Below are 17,537 nucleotides of genomic sequence, written 5' to 3'. Positions count from 1 at the left end.
ACTGTGTGTATGCATGATGATCCTGCAGCTGGGAGTAACGCTGAGGTAATGTTCTGCATGAGCAGTGCATTCTGGGTCACCCTGATACCGTGGGTTACTCCAGAGTGTGTACAGACAGACTTATCCCCTTCACCTCTCTGTTCACCCTCCTCTCCTTTAACTGTCGTCTTATCTCTCACCTGCTTTAAATCAACACTGTCTTCTCTCCCACTGCTTACTAGTCCACCTGCAAACTGCACCTCTCCTCCTCCTCTCCCTCTTCATCCCTCCTGCCTCGCTTTCCCTCTCCTCCACTTTCATCTCCTCTCTCAGCTCTCTTTCTTTCTTTCTCTCTCTCTCTCTCGCACTCCCTCTCCTCCACTCCTCTTTCGATTTCGAATAAAAAATGTGTTTTATTGGCATGAACTACAGTCACAATGATAATCAGGAGCATTGTCTCTCTCACTCTTTCACACACACACGCACACGCATGCACACACACACGCACACACACGCACGCACACACACACAAGCCTATATTCCGTCCTCTCATCACTTTGACAAATCTCTTTAACGTTAGCGTTCCCAAGCAACCCAAGGCCAGGTTTATAAACACACACACACATGCACGCACGTGCGCACGCATGCACTCACACACACACACACACACACACACACACACACACACACACACACACCTAATATATATATACTGACTATATTATATGTTATATAATAATGTCTCTCCATTCTCATACACAGCCTTGGGGGAGTCGTCAACATTTATGGAGAGTTAAAGAGCAGAAGTGAGAGAGCTAGGGCAGTGAGATGGTGAGTGAAGTAATGTGGAGAGGGGGGAGGGCTGTATTCGGGGAGGGAGAGGGGGGAGGGCTGTGTTCGGGGAGGGAGAGGGGGCAGATATGGATCGGGGGAGTAATACAAACCTTAACCGTAAATCTTGCTTTCACTGATCGCGATGTCAGAATACGTGTATTACATTCTTAAGACTAATGTGTCTTTTACAAGACAGCCTCCACTAGTCCTGTTTAGATAATAATTATAATAATAATACATTAGACTTATATAGCGCTTTTCTAGACACTCAAAGACGCTTTACAAACTGAAAAGACTGAGTAGTAATAATAAAAAGAAATAAAAGAAACTATAGGGGCCTAATTAAGGTAGTGCTGGGGACACATGGGAAGGGGAGGGGGAGAGGGTTAACTGGTGAAGGCGAGCTTGTAGAGGTGGGTTTTGAGGGCCTGTTTAAAGGGTGTTGGCCTGTCTGATGTGGTTGGGGAGGGCGTTCCAGAGGGACGGGGCTGCGGCTGAAAAGGCCCCATCACCCCAGGTCTGGATCTTAGATGTGTTCTATGGCAGAATGCAGCCTACAGTATGTTCTCTATAGCACCACCCTGGGGGTTGGTTTACATGCAGATGAGCAGAGAGGTAATGGATGACCCCGACATCAGGTCCTTCCATCATGTCAGAGTATCCCGCACTGTAAACATGTCTGATGCACCATGACATAGAACACGGCGTTCTATCCAGACCATATGTATACATCTCTCGCTCTCTCTCTCACTCTCACTAGCTCCCTTCCTCTAGCATAGGTAATTTGATAAGCCTGTAATATGAACTCTAACCCACTAGTGCAGTAAACATTGACCCCTGGTGACTCACGTGTGTGTGTGTGTGTGTGTGTGTGTGTGTGTGTGAGTGTGTGTGTGTGTCATATACCGTGGCGTGGTATGAAAGGGGGAACAAGTCGGCAACCAATCAAAATGTTAGAACTTTTATTTCGAAACACCGAAATACATTTCAACACACACACTCGCTAGTCAAGCCAAAATATTGCAACGCAATGGATTCAGTGAGTAATCCCCACTGCTACTTAGTTAACTATAACACTATTTTACATTGTTAGCAGGCTCACAAAACAAGCTGTGTTAGTTGACTAGAGATGTGTCATTGATTTCCAACAACGCTGAAATGTATATGCCACCAGACCGTGTCATGACCACCGAGTGGTATTGGTGCTGCTCTTAGTAGCTAGCTATCCCACTAGTCTCTCAAGCAGCACTTATTAGTATTGTACATATATATTTCTTTATTATTATAGCAAAATTTGGCCCGGCTACTTGTCCCACAGTTTTGGCACTAGGTAGACATGAGGTGTCAAAACGTGCGGCTCGTTCCAACTCGCGTTGCTATTGTCCGACGGAAAGTTACGGCCTACGGTTTACCCACAATGGCCCGTTTAGCGGACAAAAAATCCCATAGACAATGAATGGGGCAATATTGAAAACGCCACAGCTCGGCCTCTGGGTGACGTAAAGACACGCGGATTTTCACTCACACACACACACAGCCACAGGGTAAGAAAGAGCGCGTGCGTGCGTGTGTGTCTATTGCGCGCGCACACACACACACACCAGTGGTGTAGTCTAATTTTTTCTAGTGGGTATACTGTGACTTTGCCCTCCCAGTCAGAGCGACACCTGTCCCGTAGCGACACCCCATAAGCACCACCACACTCACTTATGCATACAGTATGCATCTACACCGGTGTTTGCTGCCTTGGGGGGGGGTGGCGGCATGGACTGTACTTGTACATCAAGCTGCCTCATGCTACAGAAACAGGAGATAGGCTCCTGCCCCCTAAGGGCCGTTAGGCTCGAGAACCATCGGTTCTCAAGGCTACTTATGTGGTCTTGACTACGTACATGTCCACTTTCTCACCTGGTTCTTGCTGTCTCTCTGGTGTGCCGACACCATCCTGCTCTCTCTCATTCTCTCCCTCTCTATCCTCCTCTCTCCCTCTTTTGCTGTCAACCAAAAGGCAAATATAACAACCAGAGTATTTATAATTTAATAAGAGGTATACATTGAATTCATATCAAATCATAACACCATTCTATGAATATTGGGTTGCTGTGGGCAATGCAGTCAGATACTGTCTTTACTTACTCTCTCACCTGTAAGAAAATCGTATGTCCAACTACAAAAAACAGACATTTCCAATGAGTGAGGGTTTGTTCCAATGCTTCAATCCACTGTCCATGTACTGTAAATATACCATTATGGTATTACCATAAAGACCAATTCTAGCAGAATAAGAAAGATTGTATATCTACTTTAAGTCAAATAATAAAGTGCATCCAGTTAGCTCTTTAGCTGGCATGTGTGCAGCAGACTAGCTCATCTCATCACCTCTGAGCTAGCTAGCTTGCTAGTTCTTTGACACTATTATTCACACCATGAAACTATAATCAGACACTTTCTAATCACAATAATAACGACTAATTTGAACCAACTTTCTCTGTCAGAACACAGTAATTATATTTGCTAATGTTTCAACTTGCTTACTTTCTTCTGCAGAGCTTTCACCCTGCAAAAAGTCTCTCGCGTCGCACGCGCACGCGCACACAAAACAAAAACAAAACCATTCTCCAGCTCTGAAGCTGTGTGTGGAGGCAGGTCTGGCCCGCCCACCCCAAGGCAATTGTAGGGGAAATACTGAGACTAGCATTCTGAACGACTGGTTATGCGATAACAAACATGTCAAAAAGTTCGAAGTAAGTGCTTCGTAACACAGACGGGGTGAATTTTATGAATAAAAGTGTGAAAGTTCTGTCACAAAACGCCGTTACGTATCCTCGCGCATTTTCTAGTGGGTATACGCAAATCCTTGGCCGTTCCTAGTGGGTATACGGCGTAGTCCTGCGTATCACGTAGACTACACCACTGACACACACACACACCAACCCCACAACTTGGCCTCTGGGTGAGCTAGAAGAACGCGGTCTTCGTCGGGGGGGTGCAGGGGAGTTAGCTAGTGCTAGTTAGCTCGGCATCTGTGAGCTAGAGAAACACGGTCTTCGCCGGGGGATGCAGTGGAGTGGCCCGGGGGGGGGGCCAAGCACACTTCACAATTTCCACAGGAATTGTCCCTGTCTAGTTATTATTATTATTGGCCTCCCTCCCTGGCTTAGACACAGCATCTCAGATGTTGAACGTGGTTGTTGTTGGATGAAGGTCTGTAGAACCATGAGCTCTTCGTTGAGCAACATGGTGAGATTACATTGTTAGAACCTCAGGGGTTGACATGTTGCAGCAAGCCACATGATGATGCTGAATATGAGCGGACATTCACTTCATATTTATTGTTAACCTTTATTTTATTTTAGTCCAGCTCACGTGCCACAAACTCTAGATGGACCATGTTGGATCAGACATTTGGAGGTGGAGTTAGTTCTACAAAGCTCAGAGATGGAATGTTATTACGTGTGTGTGTGTGTGTGTGTGTGTGTGTGTGTGTGTGTTTACTGGCAGTTCTTCTGAAGCTCTCCCCTTATCTTCCCTCCTCTCCTCTCTTCTCCCATCCCCTCTACCACTGCTGTCCTTTCCTCTCCTCCTCTCCTCTCCTCTTCCCTCCTCTCCTCTCTTCTCCCATCCCCTCTACCACTGCTGTCCTTTCCTCTCCTCCTCTCCTCTCCTCCCATCTCCTCTCCTCTCCTCTCCTCTCCTCTCCTCTCCTCCCATCTCCTCTCCTCTCCTCTCCTCTCCTCTCCTCCCCCATCCCCTCTACCACTGCTGTCCTTTCCTCTCCTCCTCTCCTCTCCTCTCCTCTCCTCTCCTCTCCTCCCATCCCCTCTACCACTGCTGTCCTTTCCTCTCCTCCTCTCCTCTCCTCTCCTCTCCTCTCTTCTCCCATCCCCTCTACCACTGCTGTCCTTTCCTCTCCTCCTCTCCTCTCCTCTCCTCTCCTCCCATCCCCTCTACCACTGCTGTCCTTTCCTCTCCTCCTCTCCTCTCCTCTCCTCTCCTCTCCTCCCATCCCCTCTACCACTGCTGTCCTTTCCTCTCCTCCTCTCCTCTCCTCTCCTCTCTTCTCCCATCCCCTCTACCACTGCTGTCCTTTCCTCTCCTCCTCTCCTCTCCTCTCCTCTCCTCTCCTCTCCTCCCATCTCCTGTCCTGTCCTCTCCTCGCCTCTCCCCTCCTTACCACGCCTCTTCCATTCTCTCCTCTCCTCTCCTCTCCCTTCCCTTCCTCACCACTCCCATCCTCTTCTCTCCTCCCTTCCCTTCCCTTCCCCTCTCCTCTCCTCTCTTCTCTGCAGGTCTGCTGGGCTGCAGGCGTTTCCAGTCCTCTGAGGTGAACTATAGCACTCTGCTGCTGGAGGAAGACACAGGGCTTCTCTACGTCGGGGCCCGGGGGGCCGCATTCGCTCTCAACACCGCAGACATCTCAGCTAGCACAGCCCTGAAAGTGAGTGAGTGTGTGTGTGTGTATGTGTGTATGTGTGTATGTGTGTGTGTATGTGTGTATGTGTGTATGTGTGTATGTGCGTATGTGCGTATGTGCGTATGTGCGTATGTGCGTATGTGCGTATGTGCGTATGTGCGTGTGTGTGTGTGTGTGTGTGAGCTCAGTATCTGCTATTATTGGTAGCCGCTCAATATGGAGAAGGCGGTGCTTCTTGTACCCATGAGCTGTCTGTTTTACAGTATTGATACTGTATCTGTCAAATTCTACTGTAATCATCATTTAGTGTGAATAACATCCTATGTGTAGGCATAACTGGTTGTTGGCTCAGCACTACTGTAACTGACTGTTTTCATAATGTCAAAATGCTCTGATAGTATTTATGTCCTTTAGATATTGTACATGTATGTGGACATAAATAAAGCATTTAAAATGTGTGTGTGTGTGTGTGTGCGCGTGTGTGTGTGTGTGTGTGTGTGTGTGTGTGTGTGTGTGTGTGTGTGTGTGTGTGTGTGTGTGTGTGTGTGTGTGTGTGTGTGTGTGTGTGCGTGCGTGCGTGCGAGTGAGTGTATGTTGGAGAATTAGATTTTGGGTCGATGACTACTTTCTGCTGTAGGTAGCATACAATATGTTATCGTTAGCCTCATAGCATAATTGCATGTCATATTTTGGCCAAATTGAGATATCTGCCTAACTCTATTCTCCTAACTCTCCTAACACTGCCGATTCACTGTGCATTATTGCCTATGCCATCAGCCTATCAGAAGGCTTGTTACATTCCAAAATCACTATCTGCCCAAGTCGTCTCTTTGACATAGGCATTTTTGACACCACATACAAAGATGGCTGGGCTGACCACAAGTGAAGCATGACTAGGTTGCATGACCATTATGCAACCATTGTAAAAACATCGAATGGTTTTAAAAGTCTCTCTCCATGCAGTAGTAATAATGAATCAACTGACGTCTCTGTGCTGTGTCAGATTGCGTGGGAGGCGTCCATGGAGCAGAAGCAGCAGTGTCTGAGCAAAGGGAAAGACAACAGGGTGGGTCCAGGTCTTTCTACGCCATCTGTACCTGTCCGTCTCATTCGCTCTTTTTTCCTACAGGCATCCATCTCTACATTTTTACATTGACATTTTGGGCATTTACGCCTTATTCCAAAGCGACTTACAATCGATACATTTGACTAAGCAAGTGAATCATCAATCCACCAGTCGTAGCAGGAAGAGTAATCCAGCTCAGGCCCAGGGCCATTGGCAGTCTCCGTGATGGAAGGAAACTTAAAAACAAATATATACATATAGACACTGGAGAAGGGGGGCAGTAGAAGTCATAGGGGACACAGTAAAGGGGAAAAGCAGGTGTCTCAGGAGACAGTGCTGGGGGGCAGTAGATGTCTCAGGAGGAGCAGTTAAGGTGTAACCTGAAGAGATGGGTCTCCGACGGAAGATGGGTAGTGACTCTGCAGTTCTGACAGCCGTGGGAAGCTCATTACACCAGCGGGGAGCCAGTGTAGTGAAGAGACGTGATAGGGTAATCTCTCTCTTTCTCTCTTTCTGTATCTCTGTATTCTGGCTGATTAAGGCTTTTTTATGGAGTGTTTGGGAGTCGCTTGTTTTGAAGCGATTGTAAAATGCAATGGACCTATCGCTAAGCCACGCCCCCTTTGAAAACTCGGACAAACAAACAACGCTTCACTGACCGTGACTGACTGACCGACCGTGACTGAATGACTTACAATGGCGGGAGTTGGCACATTTCTGATTTCTGAAATGTGCCATATTTAGTCTAGAAGTTTTTCACCAACAGATATTAGCGAGTTGTTTGTGAGATTTCTGCCTGTAGTGACTTTTGCTGTGACATGATTGGACAATTTCTATTTTGGGGCGTGGCTTAGCGATAGGTCCATTGCTCTTTTTTGGGTCTTAATTATTCGGGGGTATTGGCCTAATACTGCCCTACATGCATTGTTTGCTGTTTGTCTTTGGACATGCAGGATGCTTTTACAAAAACTCAACGCAAGGAATGTTTGGCTGTCTCTCTTCCCCTACAGACAGAGTGTTATAATCACATACGTCTCCTCCAGAGGTTTAACTCCACTCATCTCTACATGTGTGGAACTCACGCCTTCAGACCTCTCTGTGCATACATAGTAAGTTCAGTGCAGTTACATACAGTACATAAGCAGATGATTGTGAGCCTATGAGGTATAGGTAGATTATAGATTAGGAATGATCTGACACATCTCACACACTCTCATTCAGTCCACATCATATTCACATTATTTCCATACGTGGTTATTCTATGTGCTGTCAGCACACACATTCCTGACATTGGTCTTGAAATAATAATAAGTTATGTTGATATAAATGATCAGTGTGGTGTGTGTGTGTGTGTGTGTGTCTCCTGGCTAGAACGAGGAGAGGTTTGAGATGTCGTCTGCGGTGGAGGAAGGCAGAGAGAAGTGTCCGTATGACCCTGCTACAGGGTACACTGGCCTCATGATAGGTAAGACACACACACACACACACACACACACACACACACACACTTACACTCACACTTACACACACAACACACACACACACACACACACACACACACACACACAGTTTAATGCTTTATTTGGATTGACAAGCAGAATATATATCATGCAAGATCCAAATATGACTAAAAAGAGGTCTTAACAGCAACAAAGGGTAAGCCCACAATATGCACATCAAGGGTAAATCCGCGTTTCCAGATGAAGAGACCAGTTATAGCTGAACGCTGAACTGTACTTTGTGAGTTGTCAGCCCCTGGTCAGAACCTCTGACAGTCTGCACTTCTTTAAGACCCAGCGTCAGACTCACCTATTTAGGCTTTTGACATGTGACTCTGGATGTTGCCTGTTCTGTCCTAGTACTGCTTTTGGTTGAGTCTTTTTAACTTGTGCATCATGTGTATGTTTTTTTTTTTTTTTTTTTTTTGATTTGTGATAGAAGTGCTATACATAAAATGTATTATTAGAATGGATTGACTGGTTGGTTGAGTGACTGGTTGACTGGTTGGTTGAGTGACTGGTTGACTGGTTGACTGGTTGGTAGAGTGACTGGTTGGTAGAGTGACTGGTTGATGGTTGGTATAGAGTGACTGGTTGATGGTTGGTTGAGTGACTGGTTGATGGTTGGTGTTCATGGTGTCCTCCCAGACCAGCAGATGTACACAGCCTCCCAGTATGAGTTCCGCAGCTCCCCAGACATCCGCCGTACCCCCCTCTCCCCCTCCCCCTCCCCCCATCCCCCCTCCACGCTGAGGACAGAGGAGGCTCCCACACGCTGGCTACACGGTGAGCACACTGGCCACAACTACAACCACATCTAACCCTTAAGTTAAACCACTTCCCAGTTATTCTTGGTCAAATAAGGGATGAATAAAATAAATCAAGTTTGAAATAAACAGATCTCGTCAGAGATAGAAGGGATAGAAGTTGTTTTCATACCAAGCGAGCCACACCGGAGACCCATCAGTATGATAGATATCTCCAACCTAGAAATAATTATTGTCTCTCTCAAACAAATCGATGACTTATGGGTTTTATTTTTGCCCTGTTGTTTATTCAGGGTTCCCAAAGGTCCTTGAAATCCTTGAAAGTTTGTGAATTTGAGGAAAGTCACGGTCTTAAAAGTTTTTGAAAATAGACATGGGTCATTGAAAGTGCTTGAATTCCCCTCTCTTTTTTTTTTTTTTTTTACTTAGCTCATCAACTAGTAAATAAGTCTCTGTATTGCTTAACTTTACACATATTTCACAATATATTGTTTTGCTGTGCTGTGGTAGAGAAGGCAAGAGACCATCTAGTGTTCACACATTCAAGCCTCTCTTTTTAATTGTTGTCTGTGAGCGGATAGTTCCTATTATATCAATTCTCATCTAGATCTGTCTCAAACTATGCCGTGTTGGGTCCTTGAATTTGAGGGAATTGAGTCTTGAAAGTCCTTGAAAGGTGCTTGAATTTGATGTTTCAGAAGGTGTGGGAACCCTGCTTATTGTGTGTTTGTTTGTTTGTTGGTCCCCCCCCCAGAGGCTGAGTTTGTGGGCTCTGCGTTGGTGAGGGAGAGTGAGGGCAGAGCAGGCGGAGACGAGGATAAGATCTACTTCTTCTTCACAGAGAAGAGTGAGGAGCAGACGCCCATGTACAGCCACAGCAGGGTGGCCCGCGTAGCACGGGTCTGCAAGGTGGGGGCCTGTGTGTGTGTGTGGGGGGGGGGGGGGGTGTGTGTGGGGGCAGGGGGTCACTGGTCTGCAAGGTGGGGGGGTGTGTGCGTGTGGGGGGGTCACTGGTCTGCAAGGTGGGGGTGTGTGTGTGTGTGGGGGGGGGGGGGGGGGTCACTGGTCTGCAAGGTGGGGGGGGGGTGTGTGTGTGGGGGGGGTCACTGGTCTGCAAGGTGTGTGTGTGTGTGTGTGTGTGCGGGGGTGTGGTCACAAGTCTGCAAGGTGGGTGTGTGTGTGTGTGGGGGGGGGTGGTCACTGGTCTGCAAGGTGTGTGTGTGTGTGTGGGGGGGGGGTCACTGGTCTGCAAGGTGTGTGTGTGTGTGTGTGTGTGGGGGGGTGGTCACTGGTCTGCAAGGTGTGTGTGTGTGTGTGTGTGGGGGGGTGGTCACTGGTCTGCAAGGTGGGTGTGTGTGTGTGTGGGGGGGTGGTCACTGGTCTGCAAGGTGTGTGTGTGTGTGTGTGGGGGGGGGGTCACTGGTCTGCAAGGTGTGTGTGTGTGTGTGTGTGGGGGGCAATGGGTATGTTAGAGGAGGCAGATGAAGTCACAAATCGTGAAACAAAGGAGATGATCATTCTCATAACCATCTATTACACACAGCTTTAGTAACTCAAAGCACTCAGCGTTTTTGTAAAGACGGAGCTGTCTGCATCATAAGTGCAACAACTTCGCGGCTGATCTTTAGGTACATTTCGTGCATCATATGCCATCAAAAGGGGGAAATGCGACATGGGAATATGTCAAAATACGGGACTGTCATGCACAAATCAGACTTATAACATGTAGCATTAGTAGGGCCGAGGGATGAAATGGGATTGGGCCTTAGTTTTATTTTAGAAGCAAGGCTTGTTCTCGATGCCCGTCTCTGTCGTCTATATCGTATGAATCAGAAAACGAACAATCTCTCTCCTTGTCTTCCGTTATATCCTTCTCCCGCATCCTTTCCTCTCCTCCTCCCCCCTCCCTCCTCCCCCCTCCACCCTACTCCTCCTCTGTTCTGTCCGTCCCTCTCCTCCTACCCCCTCCCTCCTCCCCCCCTCCACCCTACTCCTCCTCTTTTCTGTCCGTCCCTCTCCCAGGGGGACATGGGAGGTCTGTTGACGTTACAGAAGCGGTGGACGTCCTTCCTGAAGGCCAGGCTGGTGTGTTCTCTCCCGGAGTACGACTTCTACTTCAACGTGTTACGCAGTGTGTACGTGCTGCACGGACCCACGCCGCAGGACACGCTGGTCTACGGGATCTTTGGCCTGGAGTGGTGAGCGGTCATCGCCTCCTCTGTGTGTGTGTGTGTGTGTGTGTGTGTGTGTGTGTGTGTCATCTCTTACAGTCTTGTGAACGGTATTACAAAATAGAACGTTTTTGGGTTAAAAAGGAAAAAGCTGAGATTGGAAGGCTCCGGAACATCAAAGGCCTTAGCGGTGTGCCTGTTAGTACCAGCCCACTGTCCTCTGCAGCAGAGAGTCTGCAGTGGATTAGATATCTCTGGTGTGTGTGTGTGTGTGTGTGTGTGCGTATGCGTATGCGTGTGTGAACGCCTGCTGTAGATTAGATATCTCTGGTGTGTGTGTGTGTGTGTGCGTGCGTGCGTGCGTGCGTGAACGCCTGCTGTAGATTAGATATCTCTGGTGTGTGTGTGTGTGTGTGTGTGTGTGTGTGTGTGTGTGTGTGTGTGCACTTCGCGTGTGTGTGAGGAGGAGGAGAGAGAGAGAGTGATGTCTGTCTGCCTGAGTATCAGATGACAGGTGATATAGAAGAGCAGCGATAGTCAACACGTCTCTTACTTACTGTTTTTTCTCTCTCCATTCCCTCAAGGGGCCTCAATCTTTCTTTTGTTTACCTCTCCTGCTCCTGTCTCCCACTCATACCTTCCCCCTTCATCTATCTACCTACACTATTCTCCCTCCCTCTCTCCCTCTCTCCCACTCATACCTTCCCCCTTCATCTCTCTACCTACACTATTCTCCCTCTCTCTCTCTCTCCCTCTCTCCAACTCATACCTGCCATTTACATTTACATTTTTGGCATTTAGCAGACGCCTTATTCCAAAGCGACTTACACTGGATACATTTGACTAAGCAAGTGAATCATTGATCCACCAGTAGGGCTGTCCCAAACGACTATTTTTCTAACGATTAATCTAGCGATTATTTTAACGATTAGTCTACCGATTATTTTTTTTACTGTTCGATTAATGTATCACTTAATTTTCCCCAAATAAATTTCAAAAACTTCTCTTATCAACATTTCAGTATTTTATTCAATTATTCTTGTACAAATATATACATCGTGGTCAGACTGTATGAAGTCAGCTCCCAGTCTTCAGAGATAAAGTGGCAGGTGACTCCTAAGTACGCCTCGGTGGCAATACTTGTCCAAGCATCTGTGGTGAGTGTGATTTTTTTATTTTTTATTTCAGATTTCACTCTCTAGAGTAGCCTCGTATTTCTTCTCCATCAAATTTGTGAAGTGGTGCCTGGAGGGAAGTGTATACCCTGGGTGAGGGGTATACACATACACCCATGTGTTGATCATCTCACGGAAGCCTTGACCCTCCACAATAGCAACAGGTCTCATGTCCTTGACGATCATCTCTAAGATGAAGTTAGAAAGCTGAGCAGCCATCTGGGGTGTGCATGGAGTTGTGTTCTTTTTCTTTGCCTCCTGAAAAAATAAAAAAAGCACATTTCTTATCATGTGTAGGCCCCTTAATTTCCACCTCACTGCTATGTTTAGCCAACTTGAATGCCAACATGGCCATTTAGAAGTCTGTCCATCACCACAACACATAGCTAGCTAGTAGCTACATGGCTAGCTAACGTTACTCTCGCTGCTATGTTATGATTAGCTAAATTGATGCTAACGTAGCATGCGAGCTACGAGCTAGATAACGTAGGTGCAATCACCACAATGACAATAGGCTACCGTAGCTAGCCAGCTACATAGCTAACGTTACTAACACCAGAAGACAAGACATAGGCTACAAACTGTGGTGAGCTACATTGCTTGTGTAACATTAGCTAGTAGCTATCCATTTTTCACTCATACACGGCCGGAAAAGTGAACAGAAATACAACGGTGACTTACAGTGCTATCTTGCGGCTGTCTTCACAAAGAGCTCCAGGATGCTTTCGCTTGAGGTGCTCGTTCATTGCAGACGTACTGCTGTGATAGGCCATTTAATTTTTATTTTTATTTTTTTATTCTTTTTTTTTCAGATTTTATCCCTTTTTCACCCAATTTGGTAGCCAATTGAACCCAACCTAGCATCCAATTATCCCCTGCCTATTGTGAAGGATCCGCCGCACGACCCCGTGGCCGGCAGTCCCAGAAGAGGCCGCCAGGCAGACTAGCTGACTGGCTCCTCGAGCCCAGCACCTGTTATTCCGGCACCCCGGGGGCGCTGTTGCGCGACGGATCCTTGTCCGGAAATACTCCTATACCGCCCTCGGGAGCGGCCGCCCAATATGCCGCTCCCCGTGTGTGCCCCAGCCATATCCGGATCTGGCGAGCTGGGATTCGAACCCAGTCCCCGGTGGGCAGCATGCACTAGTGGCCAGTGCTTAGACCGCTACACCACCGCGGGGCACTGGGGCCATTTCATTTCTGCACAGTTTACAGACCACCACATTGTTTTCTTTTTTTGTAAAGTACTCCCACACATTGGATGATCGTGGGCGAAGTCTTTTAGCTGCCGGCTCTCATGTTTCCACTGGTCGCAGCCATGTTGTTTATTTACGACGCACCGACGCACATTATGCAAGTCGACGTATTGACGTAGTCGATTGCGTCGACGATGTCGACGCGTCGTCCCAGCCCTATCCACCAGTCGTAACAGGAAGAATAATCCAGCTCAGGCCCGGGGGGCCATTGGCAGTCTCTGTGCTAGAAGGAAAAATATACTTCTATCACCATCTTCTAAGCCTAGACCTTTTTTTATTTTTATTTTTTTATTATTATGTAGACACTGGAGAAACAGAGAGACAGTACAAGGGGGGCAATAGAAGTTTTAGGGGACACAGTAAAGGGGAAAAAACGTGTGTCTTCAGGGGACGCAGTGCTGGGGGGCAGTAGAAGTCTCAGGAGGAGCAGTTAAGGTGTAACCTGAAGAGATGGGTCTTGAGTCTCCGACGGAAGATGGGTAGTGACTCTGCAGTTCTGACAGCCGTGGGAAGCTCATTCCACCAGCGGGGAGCCAGTGTCGTGAAGAGACACTGGCCTTTCCCCTCCATCTCTCTACCTACACTATTCACTATTCTCCCTCCATCTCTCCCTCTCTCCCACTCATACCTTCCCCCCTCATCTCTCTACCTACACTATTCTCCCTCCCTCTCTCCCGCTCTCCAACTCATACCGTCCCCCTTCATCTCTCTGCCTACACCATTCTCTCTACCTCTCTCTCCATCTCTCCAACTCATACCTTCCCCACTCATCTCTCTACCTACACTATTCTCCCTCCCTCTCTCCCTCTCTCCCACTCATACCTTCCCCTTCATCTGTCTGCCTACACCATTCTCCCTCCCTCTCTCCAACTCATACCTTCCCCCTCCATCTCTCTACCTACTCTATTCTCTCTACCTCTCCATCTCTCCCACTCACTGCATCTCATCCTCCTTAGTCACATGTCAAAGGAGATGTAGAACCTTTCTTGATTAGCTTTGTACATTTCTCTTAGTCACACCTCAAGCCATCCCCACCTCCTCCTCTCTGCTGTCTCTATAGTAACACTGTAACTGCTGGGGTTGTGCCCGGTCGATGCTCTAGTCTTTCTCGCTGTGTGTGTGCTTTTGTGTGTGTGTGTGGGTGTGTGTGTGTATAACAACTCCCCCTCCTACTTATGGGAAACGGCTGTGTTATCACAAAAAAGTTATAAACAGAACAACCACAAAGGGTCTTCAAGTACAGTAAATGTATGTACGATATACAAAAAGGCAAGACAGTAAATAAAGGCAACTTCAATGTAAATAATATCTGTATTAGACCATCTTTAGGGTTTCAACCACACAATAAACAACAAATGAAATACAAAGGAATAATACATTCACTTCACTCCTTCAGCAATAATAATAAACTGAATTTCTCAATAATTATAAAGTAGGTGCTTCAAAATTATTACAGGAGTTTAGAATGTTTCTTTTTTTTCACAGTCAATTAATTAAACAAAACAAAGGTCCCAAACAAAGTCCCTGTTAAATGTTGGTTATTGCGTATTGGCTAAAACCATAACGATCGGACTACACACAAATCATACACTGTCAGACAGGGTTCAAGGAATCAAGGAAGCAACTTTTATTGTGGGAATGGTCACATATATAGGATCAGCTGGTTCAATCATTCATGTCACACAACTGGTGTCAATCAATTATGCCCCACTCACACTGGGATAGGGATGACTGGAGAGCACACTCATGTCAACAGTCCCAAGTTGATTCGTTCAAGTCCGTTCCTTGAATCCCCCGAGGCAAAAAAGTATAATCCCCAATAGTCAGTTCATTGAGACAAACGCTCGTCAGCGCTCTCAAACAAACACGCAAATGGATTGGCTCACCCGATTGAAGTGGTCCGTCCTCAGCGGCGCGGTAGATTCAACATATATAATCCTTAGGAAAAGTATATCCCACAGCGAGAGTACCGCTCTCCAACGCGATGCGAAGGTTTTACAGTTTTACAGGCTCTATCTTTTGTTCAAAGCCAACAGCAAAACATTTATATATTTGGTCGAACGGGACTGTCTAGAACAAACACTTCTTCTCTAATTTCGTTGTTTGGTACCTGTACTATATCAATGACAATAAAGACCATTCATTCATTCATTCATTCATTCATTCTCTAGCTCGTCCTCTCTCCCCCCTGGTGAATGTTCACCTCCATTAATACAAGTCTCTTCACCTGCACCAGAGCGCTTTGACAGGTCATTTAAAGAGACAGTCCCCCAAAACAAGAAGACAACACTAGGAAAATAATAACAGAAAAACACTTCTAATATATATATAGTATATATATATATACTTATAAACATTTAGGGTAGGCTATTAGTGTACAACAACAACACAGTACATCAATGTGGCTTTGTCACATGTGTGTGTGTGTGTACAAATATTTCTTAAACGGACAGAACAATAATGCACGCTCCCCACAGTGATTCGCAACGCCCCTACCCTGGTCACTTTCAAATCAGCCCTCAAAACTCATCTGTTCACCAAGGACCTTTGGCCCCTAGTTTAGTTTTGTCGCCGTCACTGTCTCTTTGTTTTTTGTTGTTTTTATTTCTGTTTTTTTCTGTCGTGTCTGTCTGACTTTCTGTCTGTAAATTCTGTAAAGCGTCCTTGGGTTTGTGAAAGGCGCTATATAAAACCAAGCTATTATTATTATTATTATTATTAGATGGATAGATAGTTTATTAGCCACACGACCAAAGCCGGTGGAATTTGTTTTCGGTACAGCATATTATTGATCTCTGCATCACACAAATGACAAAACAAAGAAGTGCACAATAGACAACATCAGACCAAACATGTAATAAATAAATAGACAACAACAGACAATCGTATTCATGTCAGTCATGTCAGTGAGGAGGGGCCAAGAGGGAGGCGTTCAGAGTCCTGATGGCTATGACGAAAAAGCTGTTGGTGAAGCGTTTAGTCTTTGTGGAGAATGACTTCTCCGTGAGGGGAGGAGCTGGAAGAGGTGATGAGCAGGATGTGAGGGGTCAGAGGTCATCTTCTTTGTCCGTTGTACAGTTCTGTGGGTGTGCAGAGATTCAACTGAGGGGAGTGGTTTGCATATGATTTTGGATACCTTTTTAACAAGCGCTGTAGTTTGATCCGAGTTTGACTGTCTGTGCTGCCGTATCATACTGTAATAGAGGATGTGATGATGGACTCCATGATGGCTGAGTAAAACAGGATGAGAAGTTGTTGTTTGACCCGGAATGTTTTAAGTTAAGAAGAAAATAGAGACGTTATTATATCGTGAGCTTAGAATTATAAGGTTCTTTCTCCATTTAGGGTAGTTCAGAGATATTGAGCGTCAAAGTATTTACATTCCATTACGTTTTGTGAGATGGAACCTTTGTATTTTATGAATTACCTAACTCAAAAATGTCAACATTTTAAAAATAACACCACACAGGCATTAATAAACACCTAATGGATCAGATTATGTCAAAAACAAAATTTGGACAAAAATGGAGATAGAACCTAATTCTAACGTCACAATATAGAATATTTGTATTATTATTATTATTAATAAAACCACCTCCTCTTGTCTCCCTGTAGGAAGAATGTGAAGGCCTCGGCGGTGTGTCGGTTCTCTCTGTCTGAGGTGGAGCAGGCCTTCCAGGGCCCCTACATGGAGAACCAGGCTGGGTCCACATGGAGCGAGTACGCAGGGAGGGTCCCTGACCCACGGCCTGGAACGGTCAGTGACACACACACACGCACACTCACATATACACTCACACACACACACACACACACACACACACACACACACACACACACACACACTGCTGTCCCTTGTTTTCCCTGATCTCTCTGACCTCTCTATCCCCCGGCATCCCCAGTAAAACAGAAACACAGAGATGGATGAAAAGAGAGGGAGGGAGCGAGAGACGGAGGGAGAGAGAGATGGAGGGAGAGAGAGATGGAGGGAGGGAGAGAGATAAGGAAGCAGATTGGCAGCATGAGGCTCAAATGGAAAGAGCTTATGTCATTGAAACCTATTTCCATGGCGATTAACGAGACTTCAAATGGGACTTGTCGGTGATAGCTTATTATGGTATGGCAGTTAATCCGCGACACCATTAGCGGTAGAAGTCACGATCTACTGTGCTGTCACTCCAGTGCTTAAGAAAGCTTAATTTAAACGTTCCACTCAGCTGTGAAATGGAATACGGTATGGAAGTGGTTGAGGGACTTAGCTCTGACATTCCCAAAGCCTCTTAGTGAAGTTCGGCAAAGTCATGTTAGCAAAATGTAAGAACTTGTTCAGGTGCCTCCTCAACCTACATTTAGACTGTAAGTGAAAACCACACACT

The 17,537-nt window shown here is 46.3% G+C and overlaps 1 protein-coding gene across 4 annotated transcripts in view; it reads left to right on the top strand.

Annotated features, from left to right (window-relative positions):
- The window catches only part of LOC308149687 (semaphorin-4G-like), a 37,279-nt gene that overhangs the window by 10,926 nt on the left and 8,816 nt on the right, over positions 1-17,537 (top strand). For 3 of the 4 annotated variants that reach the window (XM_080522586.1, XM_080522585.1, XM_080522587.1), the window contains exons 3-10: positions 5,103-5,251; positions 6,231-6,293; positions 7,247-7,402; positions 7,665-7,758; positions 8,441-8,578; positions 9,314-9,468; positions 10,582-10,757; positions 16,777-16,918. In XM_080522586.1, the coding sequence (XP_080378712.1) occupies positions 5,103-5,251; positions 6,231-6,293; positions 7,247-7,402; positions 7,665-7,758; positions 8,441-8,578; positions 9,314-9,468; positions 10,582-10,757; positions 16,777-16,918 (1,073 nt within the window). The remainder of the gene's footprint in view (positions 1-5,102; positions 5,252-6,230; positions 6,294-7,246; positions 7,403-7,664; positions 7,759-8,440; positions 8,579-9,313; positions 9,469-10,581; positions 10,758-16,776; positions 16,919-17,537) is intronic. The other variant, XM_080522588.1, reaches the window with a different exon arrangement.

This window comes from Nansenia antarctica (assembly GCF_963989245.1).
Source record: "Nansenia antarctica genome assembly, chromosome: 1".
NCBI lineage: Eukaryota > Metazoa > Chordata > Actinopteri > Argentiniformes > Microstomatidae > Nansenia > Nansenia antarctica.
Note: the sequence above shows the minus strand (reverse complement) of the source record. Positions and strands in the feature narration are given on the sequence as shown.